Consider the following 13166-nt stretch of genomic DNA (forward strand, 5'->3'; position numbering starts at 1 on the left):
ACTTAGAGACAAACGTGAGAAAGATCGTGCTGAACGTATGGCTAAACATGAGCGTGAATATCAGCTCTAACTGGAATCCATGAAAGAACAAAACGCAGAGGCTGAACACAAGAGGAAAATTGAAGAGATGGAAATTGATCACAGATTTCAAATGATGGCAGCAGAGAGATCACATAAAGTTCTTGAGTCAACTGCGCTACATCACACTGAAACACAACAACCTGTTAGAGGACCAAAATGAGGCAAAAGACAACATCGACGCGTATATACAGCGATTTGAAAGATACGCTATCTCACAGCAATGGCAAAGACAAAATTGGGGAGCTCACTTGAGTGCACTTCTAAAAGGAAAAGCGTTGGATGTGTTCGCTAGATTACCACCAGACAGTGCGTTGGACTTTGATGAACTTAAGAAAGCACTGATGAAACGGTTTGACATGACTGAGGATGCATTCAGAAAGAAATTCAGATCTTCAAAACCTGATGGTAGTGAAACCTTTATTCAGTTTTCAACTAGACTTGAAAGTTACATGGAACGATGGATGGAGTTATCTAAAACGGTTAAGACTTATGAAGGACTTAAAGACTTGATGTTACGTGAACAATTTATTTTGTGTTGTAACAAAGAACTTTCTTTATTCTTGAAGGAACGAATTCCTCCTTCTATCCAGGATATGGCCAGATATGCTGATCAGTATGTTGAGGCGAGAGCAACTTGTTCATCAGCTGTTACACAAAGACCAATCTTCGACAAGAAAGTTTCCTTTGGAAAGCAATTATCTTTTCCAAGTTCTAGTGAAGGAACCAAAACCAGTGGTGGAATCAAGTGTTTTAATTGTGATAAATACGGACACAAGCAGTTTGATTGTCCTTCGAGGAAATCATCAGCAATTAAGACAAACACACAGGAAAAATTTGATAGACCACAGAAACCACAACAGGGATTCAACAAAAATGGACGTCGCTTTTCGCAAGGAAAAGAACACGACTCTTCTCATGTTGGTGCACATAAGCCGCAAAGTGACATTAATTCAGTTGATGATGGAGTGATGCCAGTTGTGAAAGGATGTGTTGGCTATAAACTTGTGACAGTGTTAAGAGATACCGGATGTCGTGGTGCGGTGATTCGAAAAAGTCTGGTAACGTCAAACCAACTGACTGGAAAAACTCACAAATGCATGCTTGCTGACGGAAGTGTAGTAGATGCAGATGTTGCGATAGTTGAAGTTGACACACCATATTTTACTGGAACAATCGATCTCATGCTTTGAAACACCAATGTTTGATGTGATTCTTGGGAATTTTGATGGTGTTCGGAAACCAGACAACCCGGATATTCATTGGATGAAAACTTCTACACCTTCATTTGCTGTTGAGACACGCAGTCAACTCAAGAAGAAGCAGTTACCTTATAAACCATTGAGGGTCCCTGAAACTCTACAAGATGTATCACGTGATGAGATGTTAAGTGAACAGACGAAGGACGATTCATTAAGCAGGAGTTGGGACATTGCTAAACAAGGGACAGTAAAGGAGCTCGGTGATGGAGGTTCAACCAGGATGTTTATACGGAAGCAATTACTCTAAGAGAATTCAGTAGTCCAATGGTGTCAAATGGAAAGACGTATCGACAGTTGATGGTTCCAAAGAAGTATAGACCAATGGTTATGAAGATGGCCCATGAATGTCTTATGGCAGGACATTTAGGTGTTAAAAAGACTACAGATAGAATACTAGCAGAATTCTTTTGGCCAGGAGTACAAGCAGATGTCAGGCGATTTTGTTGTTCGTGTGACGTATGCCAACGAACAATACCTAAGGGAAGAGTACCTGCAGTTCCTCTTGGACAAATGCCCATGATATCAGAACCATTTCAACGCATAGCTGTGGATATTGTTGGTCTGCTTCAGCCAGTCACAGACAGAGGAAATCGATATATCCTCACTGTTATAGACTATGCGACCAGGTATTCAGAAGCTGTGGCACTTAAAGGAATCGAAACGGAACGAGTTGCAGAGGCGCTTGTAGACGTTTTCAGCAGAGTTGGTGTTCCATCGGAAATGCTTACAGACCAGGGATCGCAGTTTACATCTGAGGTTATGAAAGAAGTTAGCCGATTGCTGTCACTCAAACGCCTAACTACAACGCCCTATCATCCGATGTGCAATGGCCTTGTCGAAAAATTCAACGGTACGTTAAAGCAGATGCTGAAGCGCTTGTGTGCTGAACGCCCAAAAGACTGGGACAAGTACCTTAACCCACTACTATTTGCTTATCGTGAGATACCTCAAGAGAGCCTTGGATTTTCACCCTTTGAGCTACTCTATGGTCGATCGGTGCGTGGTCCGATGATGATACTCAAGGAACTGTGGACCAAGGACATACCAGACAGTGAGGTGAAGACTACTTACCAATATATACTAGACTTAAAGGAGAAACTTGAAGAGACATGTAAGATTGCTCATCAACAATTGGAAAAAGCAAGGAAGCATCAGAGAAAGCATTACAATAAGAGAACAAGGGATCGAAGGATGAAAGTTGGTGACCAAGTACTTGTTCTACTTCCGACAAAGTCAAATAAACTCTTGATGCAGTGGCGAGGACCATATAAAGTTGTGCAGAAAGTTGGCGATATGGATTACAAAGTTGAGATGGGAAGTAAAGTAAAGACACTTCACGCCAATTTGTTGAAACAGTACATTCCTCGTGAGGAAATACACTGTGGAGTTCTTACAACTTGCGCCATATCACTTATTGACTTCAGTGAAGAGGGAACACTTGATGAGCAGAATTCAATGATGTTATCCTCAGAACCAATTCTGAAACTTCCAGACTTCAGTGAAATATTTATCTTACGAACAGATGCTGCAGATGATGGACTAGGAGCAGTTCTTTTGCAGGAAGAACATGGAGAGAAGCTTCCAGTAGCTTATGCAAGCAGAAAACTGCAACCTAGAGAGAGATTATACGCTGTTATAGAGAAGGAATGCTTAGCAGTAGTATGGGGAATTCAGAAGTTCCATCAATATCTATATGGACGTGAGTTTGTATTGGAGACTGACCATCAGCCATTAACATACCTTAACAAGTCCAAAACAGAGAACTCGAGATTAATGCGCTGGGCTCTACAATTACAACCTTATCGATTCCGGATAGAAGCTATAAAGGGAAGCCAAAACGTTGGAGCAGATTACCTTAGTCGCCAATAATCAGCTAAGGAGAAATTAGCCAGGTTTGTATTCAGAATTTTGTAAATACGTTCAGTTATTTCAAAATTGTTAGGGCAAGTTAGTAGTGATTGTTGTTTTAAAAAAATGTTACCATTTTTTTAATTAAGGGGGGAGGTGTGTAACAATCACTATTGCACTTGCGTATATAATTTGAATTTCCCGCGTTTTGTCCCTATGCATACTATTCCCATAAGTCCTTGCAAAATAGCTTAGCCGACCAGAACAATTGAGGCCTGGTCATTCCCGGCAGAGAAACGTAGCTGCAGACACGTTTTTTTAAGCAGCTAGTATATGTTAATAGCCATACAAGCTTTATCTTGACACTGGCACGGAGACAGGTCCGTGCGTCATGGATATTGGTATGACCTGTGCTTGATACATAGACTGAGCTGAGTGGATCATTGTGACGGCGAAAGGTTCCAGGGACTAAGGCCCGGAAGAGTGCTGTGCGTGGATCCATATAATTGTTGGTGAACGGATAACAGATAAGTCTATCCAAGAAACTTTGAGTTAGCGCTTTATAAGAAAAGGCAAACTTTTGAATTCATTCCTGCATCAAGGATGAGGATGATGTTGATGATGATGATCGTGATGATGACGAGGATAATCTATGATCTGTGAACATGTTTGGCATTAATAACTGAATTAGATACCCGGGGTGATTGGCTGATTAATGAATTTGTTAATTGGGTAATTGTTGATTACCAATTGTTTTTATACCCCCGCAAACGAAGTTTAGGGGGGTATATTGGAATCACCTTGTCCGTCCGTCTGTCTGTAGACAAGATTTTGTCCGGACCGTTTCTCAGAAACTGTTGGATGGATTTGTCTGAAAATTTATACACTTATTATTCACCATATGAAGGTGTGCACCTGGGATTTTCATCATAATTGGATGATTTTTTTGCATTTTACAGGCGTTTTTTCTTTTTTATTTTGTGATTTTGTTTGGCTCATAACTAGAAAACTATTAGATTTACAATCATCAAACTTGGACAATTTATGCATCTTGGGTAGACGGTGTGTCACGACCTATTTCAAGATCACTGTGACCTTTAATTTTAGTGAATTTTTAAAAAAATTAAGTCTTTAAAATTTTAAATTTCATAATCCTAAAAAATGTAAAAATATAGTTGTATCCTTATTAAAAAATGCTAAATTAAGTAAAAACTTATTTTTTATCATATACTTTACAGCAAACTCTATAACAAATGTTAATGATTTGAGAGGAATTCAGTTTGTCCCATGGGCATAATTATCAAGCACTGGTCAAGGAGAATTTTTGATAGCAGAAATGTGCATGTCAAATTAAAGAGAAATTAATGAGTTCATTGTCGTGGCAAGAGATCTCTAGATCTTATCTTAATTTTACTCTTGGGAGTTGGGCAAAAAGAAATGGCCTTATAGTTGCTTGTGTTAATTAAGAGTTCTTGATGGCTGTAGTTCAGATAAAGATCTTTCAATTGGTGTAATGTAATTAAAACAAATTGATGTTTTAGTGTTTGATTAAAACTGAATTAGTATTGTATAATATAAGTAAAATTAACTAGAAAGTCTGCTATTGCAAGCAATAGCATATGTCGCCCTGTACTGGACAAGACTTTCATTTTTATCATCACTAAAACAAAAGTCCATTAGCTAAGTTTGAACAACCATCGAGTTTTAATCAGTCCTTTCCATTGGAAACGGAAGACCTTAATTGGGTACATCCCACTAATTATTTTTAGAATTGGTAGGAGAAGAAAGTAGTTCAGGAAAATTACAAGTTCCTAAATTTGCAGACTTGCATAAAAGAAATTTGGCAATGTACTGAACTGAGCCTTATACTTGTTAATTGGCAGTATCTTTCCTTTCATAAAAGCTTGGGAAATGTAATTTATGAAGAAGATCAGCAGAATTATTTTGTGCATTGTAACGCCAGTGAAAACTCTTAAATTTCCCTCTTTCACTTTCATTTTAGAGGTTCTGCCGAAAAACGAATCTGACATGCCACCATCAATTCGAGCATTTCTGCATTGCAGAGAGCTGATGTTTGTTATGAAATGATAAATCATGTGTAAACTTTCTCAGTTTAGCGGAATCATGAACATTTTCGGCGAGATGAATGTTTTGTATACAGTGGTGATCAAGGCTTTGCGAACCTGCAGGAGCGGATCAAAGGATTTATGAATGAATAAAAACTATGGAAATGACGTACCAAATTTTTAATTTATACTTGCACTATCTAATGAAATGAATAATATACAATTAATAAATATACAAGAAAACGCGAAATGATAATAAATGCAGCTGACAATCGTTAATTTTTTTTCATATAGATAAAATATCTATAAATTCAAGAGACAAAACAGAAGGAGAATGAATGATGGCAAAATATCACATGACGGAAACTGAGTTTTATGAATGAAGATTTTAAAACGCTACTTGTAAGTTGTATATGTTATATCTGTGTATTCTACCTGGCTGTGTGCTTCAAAAGGGGGGGGTCGTCTTGAACATAGTACATAGCCATAACGTTTGAACGGTAAGTGCTAGGGCTTTTGTATTTCAAATATGTAATCCTTGTGAAAAGAACTTTTATTGGATACGACGAACTTTGACCCTTTGACCTAGACCTTGGAGAACACATGTGTACATCTGAATCTTTTTTTGTTTCGTTTCTATGGCAACTGTGAGCGACTCATTACAATTATTTGAAAAGTAGAAATCACTTTGACACATTGCAAGGAATAAACATTGAAAGTTTCAAAACGATTGCCTGCGTAGTTATTGAGAAAATCAAAATTAAAGAATTTTAACTTTCACCTGGTTTCCATGGCAATAATCGATTATTTGAAAATTTTAAATGCGAGTCGCACAACTACAGATACTAATCATTAAAATAAGAAAAGTTTCATGACGAACGTTTAAGGGACCAGAGAGAACACTCTCGGACAAAATTTGTCGCTTTTTACAGGTTTCCATGGCAACGGTAGACATATTGGAACTGAACGACCTCACTGCACAACTACAACCAGTGATCGTCCTTTGAGAAAAGTTTCAGGAAGATTGTCCCAGCCATCTCCGAGAAACAGCCTGGATAAAAAAAACATGCGTACAATATCAATATGTCGTCCCCGACTTCGTTCGGGGCGACATAATTATACATGTGTTCATTAAAAAAAAAAAATTACATTTCAAATTTTATATATTTGCAACAAATTGCAGTCATGTCTCACTTAGAATTTAATAGTCTAAAGAATAATTAATTTTTCATTTTTTTTTTATTAGACTGTAGCATTTCCATTATTTCATAAAATATGCAATAAACAATTTAAAGCTGCAGATGGATATTTGTTAAGCTCTAACACAGCCAGTTTAGAATTATATGATGTATTATTTGTTTAAATTAATCCCTACACTGTAAGTCTCTTAGAGATGTATGTACAATATTTTAAACATGATAAGAAATGGAAATTAGATCATTGAAATCTGTGTCAATCTGTTAATCAAGGTTACTTAATTTTCTTGCACCCTAACCAATTTATGATTATCGAACAATATTTGATGGGCCTATCATGCTGTGGCTAGGCACTTTATTTAGACAATAGTGAATACCTCTTACTAGATCCATAAAATATTTCTGAATTGGCACCAGTACTCTGAAAAACCCAGCGGGGGTATTTGTCCCTATTGGACAGTTCTAGTTTTTTTCTTTGTTTAATTGTTTAGTAGTGAGAAAGGGGGTGTGAATTTGTGTGCGGTAGTTTGTGTGAGATCTTTGTTATTGTTATTATTATTATCATTATTTTTTTTTTGTAAATAAATTTATTAAACTTATTGAACTTGTGTGATTCTTGGAGATAGCCAGCTTGACCACGTGACACAGGTAATGTTCTCCATTAAACTTGAAGTTGTTGAAGTTGAGAACATGTTCAAGGAGCTTGGCAAGGGAATCGGTAGAAGGAATTATATATATAAGGTCGAGAGTTCAACCTGGGCTGGGGCGGAAGTGGGTATCCATATATAAGTGATTTTCTTTGTGCTTTCTATATATATATATATCTATCTATCTATCTATATATATATATATAAATTAACATGTCCCAAAACTCATTAAACACGTGTAACTTAAGTATCGAATCATGTAAAGAACATGTTTTTAAAACTACTTAAGCCTTGTTGTCACAATAAATTCATGGGTATGAAAATATTCTTATGTAAAAATATGATCTCTAACTTATTTTGCCCAGTATAGCTTCTATAGTGAGCTTTTTAAAATTACATCTCGCTAAAATTAAAATACCAATTTCTAAGGACAAATTGCTAAATTTGCGTCTCACTAAAATTTCCACTTGTATAGTATTTCATTGATTATAACTAAACCTTTGTATTTGCCAGAAAATATGAAACAAAACGTGGACATTTTTTTTAACAATTATACAGGATTCTCAATTTCATTTATTGAATTTTGATTCATAGTACACATAACACCTTTTCACTGAACATGAAGAAATCTGACGTGAAAAAAAAATCTTGAACATAACAGAACATGTCCAAAATTTACTTAAAGTTTCATCAATACTTAATGTGTCCTCCATTTGCTCTCAGAACAGCCTGGCATCGATGTTGCACACTGGTTGTGAGATTCACAATGTTCTGTTGTGGGAGATTGTTCTATTCCTCTCTCAGCGCATTTTCAAGGTTATCCTAATTCTTTGGTTAGTTTGGATGTTGTGAAAGTTGATGCTGAAGTTGATCTCTAACATACTGGATGGGATTCAGGTCAGGCAAGATAGCAGGTGACTCCATACACTCAATAGTGCCCCTCTGCAGATACTCCTGAACCATAGGAGCATGACGAGGATGGGGAGTATTGTCCGTCAGAATGAAATTTGGCCCAATGGCAGCTACAAACAACCTAAGGACGGAGTGAAGAATTTTATCCCTGTATCACAGAGCAGTCTGCACCATTTCTGATGGCTATAATGTCAGTGTGACCCTTCAGAGAAATCACACACCAAATCATTGCACAGCCACCCCCAAACCAATTGTGTTTAGCCACCAATGCCTGACTGTATCTTTGCCTGGCCTCTCTGCACACATGCCTAAAAGCATCATGAAAGACAAGGCATATTGCAGAACTCATCTGTGAACAGTACTAGCTCCCAACCTCGTCTGTCCCAATTCACATGCTGACGTTGCAAATTCCAAGCATGCTTCTTGATGATTTGGGAGAAGTCCGGGGGACACTACTGGCCTGTAAGCCCCAATAAGTAGCATGAAGTCTGTTTCTCAAAGTCTTGGGTGTAATGTGCAAGTCTGTGGCAACATTAAACTAAGAAGACAGTACAGTCTTGGAGCTGGTTGAAAATGCTGTCTCCTGGCTAAGGTTAAGAAGCACCGGTCTTGGCGTTGTGTTTTAGCATGGGGTCTTCCACTCTTAGGCCTCTCATTGACAGTTCCAGTCCTCTGAAGTTGTTGCCCAGAATCTAGAAATGACACTCTGGGACACATCAATGTTCAAATTATTATTCTCTATCCCTTTTCAATAACATAAGTGACTGATATAAGGCATTACACAACTACCCAGTGAGAACCACATTTTTATTGTGCGACCCATGGGCATGTGCAAAGTGTGAAGCTGCATACAATTAACAGGATTCAAGTCACAAACTGTTTTCTCAATCAATATGTTTTATTTCACTAATCATTTATCCCCAAAAATATATGAAGCCAAATGCACATGATCCCCAACTTTTTTTGTCCAGTATATATTTAATCTGTAGGTGGTGGTATACTTACAGAGGTAATACCTCTATGGCGGTGTCAATTTTTACAGGTTACACCTCTATGTCAGTGTTGATTTTTAGAAATTATACCTCCATGTTGGTGGTAATTTTTACAGTTTATACCTCTATATATGTTCGTGTCGATTTCTACAGATTGTACCTCTCAGTTGGTGGTGATTTTTACAGGTTATACCGCTATCTCAGTGTAGTGGAGTCCTGGAGTGGTGTGAGGGAACCTTGCCTATAGGGATGTATTTGATTGGAGAGAGGGATGAATCCAAGGGAGCTCATAAAAGATTTAGACCACAGGACATAACAGCCAGGGCCTGTAGGGATAAGATGGTAGTAAGTCTATCCTCTCAAAATACGATGGTTGTCAATGAGTAATCCATTATACTATATATCGTAATAAATGTAGAAGTTTTTAATTTTATTTTTTCACAGATGAAAAGTTCTATTATAAGCGCTAATCATAGAAAACACCATGGTTTTCCCTATTGTACTCGCAAAGAAATTCTATTTTAGATAAGCATGGTCACAACACAGAGCTGAAAACTGTTTATAAATGATCTCTGCCAAGAAGATGAAATGAATGCATATGTGAAACTTATGCTTTTTAGCTCACCTGAGCCGAAGGCTCAAGTGAGCTTTTCTGATCAAAATTTGTCCATTGTCCGTCTTCGTAGTTGTTGTAGTCCTTGTTGTCGTTGTTGTCGTTGTAAACTTTTCACATTTTCGTCTTCTTCTCAAGAACCACTGGGCCAATTTCAAACAAACTTGCTACGAAGCATCCTTGGGTAAAGGGGATTCAATTTTGTTCAAATGAAGGACCACACCCTTTTCCAAGGGGAGATAATTATGAATTAGAGAAAAATTAATGGCATTTTAAAAATATCTTTTTCACAAGAACCACTTGGCCAGAAAAGATGAAATGCATCTGGAATCATCCTCAGGAAGTGTAGATTCAAGTTTGTTCAAATCATGACCCCGGGGGGTAGGGTGGGGCCAAAATGGCCGATCAAACTTTTACATAGGAGTATATAGGAAAAATCTTTAAAAATCTTCTTCTTAAGAACAATTGAGACAGAAAAGATGAAACTCATGTGAAATCATCCTCAGGAAGTGTAGATTAAAGTTTATTCAAATCATGACCCCCGGGGGTAGGGTGGGGCCAAAATGGCCGATCAAAGTTTTACATAGGAATATATAGGGAAATCTTTCAAAATCATCTTCTCAAGTACTTCAAAGCCATGATTAGTGATATTTATATGGAATCATCCTCAGGTAGTGTAGATTCTAGTTTGTTCAAATCATAACCCACAGGGATAGGGCGGGCCACAATGGGGGATCCAAGTTTTACATTAAAATATATTAAAAAATCTTCTTCTCAAGAATAGCAAAGCAATGATCAGTGATACTAGTATTTATATGGAAGCATCCTCAGGTAGTGTAGAATTAATTTGTTCAAATCATAAACCCAGTGGTAGGGTGGGGCCACAATGGTGGATCAAAGTTTTACATAGAAAAGTAAAGGGGAAAATCTCAAGAACAGAAAAGCTATATTTAGTCATATTGACATGTAAGCATCCTCATGTATTGAAGATTTAAATTTGTTCAAATCATGGCCCTTCGTTGTAGGAAGGGAAACAATGGGGAATCAAATTCAAATTATTATGAAGTAATATATATATATAGGAACAAAATGTTTCAAAAGAAATCTTTTTATCAAGAACAGCAAAGTCGTATGCTGTTTTGATATGAAGGCATTCTCAAATAGTATTAAATTTCAAGCCCCCCCCCCCCCCTCCCCCATATCAGTAAGCTTTCAGTTCTCATCTGATATGTGCTTTTGTCCTATCCAATGTGCTCAGGTGAGCGATGTGGCCCTTGGGCATCTTGTTGCATAATTGACTGAAAACTCAATTTTAAAGATATGATTTTTTGAGGAAAAATAACCTTTAGGGCCGTATAGTTTTCAGGTCAATTCAAAAATTCAAAAGGAAAAAAGGAGAGTTAAAATATGATAGTCAATCATGTTATATGATAACATGTAATAAGAGCAATAGGACCATAATAAAATATTCCTAGATTCTCATCCCCACCCGCCCTAATTTTTTTAACCCCATTCCCTCAATTTTTTTTAATCCTGCTTTTCTTCATGTAATTCTGATTGGGATCGGTATTCAACTACCACTCAACTTTCGTTTTAAATCCTGCGAATGTCAGGCCTGAGTTTGACAGCAGAAAAGATGTTAATTGCTGTAGTAATACCGTATAATCCCTATTAACTGCCCCTACCCCTATAAGCACCCCCTTAGGTCTTTTTCAATTGTCAGGAAATAAGGGCCTCCTGTAAGTGATGAAAATTAACTGGAATCGTATCAAAAAAATGAAGAAAGTGAAAATGAAATTTGTCTATCATGCAGTTTGATTTTTGTGGGGGCAAAGATAAGCAATATACCTCATGTAGTTCTTTGTTCAAATGAAAGGCACATGCCCTCTTCCATGGGGAAATAATTGAAAATTAGTGAAAAATGAATAGCATCTTTTATAAATTGTCGGAACAAGAACCACAGGGATAGGAGAGATGAAACAATCTTGTTTAGTGTAAAATCAAATTTGTTCAAATAATGACCTCTGGGGGTAGGGTGGGACCACAGTTCTACACAGGAATATATAGGAAAAATCTTTCAAAATCTTCTCAAGAACAGCAAAGCTATGATTGGTCATTAGCTCAACTAGTCAGAGACCAGTAGAGCTTATGCGATAGTAAGGTGTCTGTCCTCCATTCATCTGCCTGTCTCTGTCTGTCCATCTGTAAACAATTTTTCAAAATGCTACTTCTCCAACAGTTTTGATCTGATTTCAATATAAATTGGCACACAAGTAGACTATATTAAGTTATATAATTCTCTATATCATTTTTTGATTTCAATGAACGGTGTTGCAGTGGTTACTAAAAAATAGACATTTCTTTGAAATACTTTCAAAATGCTGCTCCTCTGATTACAGTATAACTTGGCAAACAAGTAGACAACACTGAAGTACATAATTCTCTTTATTGTTTTTTTTATTTTGGTGTATGATGTTGCTATGGTGACGAAATTGAAATTTCTGTAAAATTCTTTTAAAAGACTAGTCCTACAGTTCTAGTCTTATTGCAATCTTGCCACAAAAAGACAAATCAAGGATCATTATTCTATTTACAGTGGAGCCTCATTTATCCGGACGCTTTGGTTCCCATTCAAATTTGTTCGGATATGTGAAGCGTCTAGATACCTGAATCACCAGACAAAATAACATTAAAAAATTCAGTGCTGATAAAAAATCGTCTGGATACTGAAGCATCCGGATATCTGGCGTCGGATATCTGAAGGTCCACTGTATCGCTTTTGCAAATTGAATTTCAAGTCCAACTGCTTCCTTTCCTTTGTTATAAGTACAAACCAGTAGAGCTACAGTCTAGACAGAGACTTCAGGTTTTTATACGCCCGTCTTAAGACGGGACGTATTATGTTATAGGCTTCATGTCCGTCTGTCCATTCCTGTCCGGCTCATAACTTGAATACTATTAGGCCTAGGGTTATAGAAACTTTGTCAACTTATACTTCTAGGGTAGACGGTGTGTCGCGCACAAAAAGTAGGTCGCTCTGACCTTTAATAAAGATGCTATAGCCAAATATGGAAAAATCCTGTCCGGCTCATAACTAGAAAACTATTAGACCTAGAGCTTTCAAACTTGGCAAAAGTATACATCTGAAGTAGAAGGTGTGTCGCGGCCTATTTCAAGGTCACTGTGACCTTTAATTAAAGTGAATTTTTTTAAAAAACTAAGTCTTTTAAATTCTAAATTTCATAATCCTAAACAATGTAAAAATATATCTGTATGCTTATTAAAAAAACGTTAAATTAAGTAAAAACTTATTTTTTCATTATATACTTTACAGCAATCTGTAACAAATGTTTATGCTTTGAGAGGAATTCAGTTTGTCCCATGGGCTTAATTATCAAGCACTGGTCAAGAAGAATTTTGATAGCAGAAATTTGCATGTCAAATTAGAGAGAAATTAATGAGTTTATTGTCAGGAGCTAAGAGCATCTCTAGATCTGATGCAGCTGTTATCTTAATTTATCTGTTGGGAGTTGGGCAAAAAGATGCTTGTGT

The 13166-nt window shown here is 36.9% G+C and overlaps 1 protein-coding gene across 2 annotated transcripts in view; it reads left to right on the forward strand.

The window, feature by feature from the left end:
* Positions 1-13166, forward strand: part of LOC134252051 (serine-protein kinase ATM-like) — a 294279-nt gene that overhangs the window by 260206 nt on the left and 20907 nt on the right. For both annotated transcript variants that reach the window (XM_062734480.1, XM_062734485.1), the window contains one exon: positions 9188-9346. In XM_062734480.1, the coding sequence (XP_062590464.1) occupies positions 9188-9346 (159 nt within the window). The remainder of the gene's footprint in view (positions 1-9187; positions 9347-13166) is intronic.

The sequence above is a fragment of the Saccostrea cucullata genome, unplaced genomic scaffold, assembly GCF_032062105.1.
Source record: "Saccostrea cucullata isolate Sc308-1 unplaced genomic scaffold, CSIRO_AGI_Scuc_v1 ctg1, whole genome shotgun sequence".
NCBI classification, from domain to species: Eukaryota; Metazoa; Mollusca; class Bivalvia; order Ostreida; family Ostreidae; genus Saccostrea; species Saccostrea cuccullata.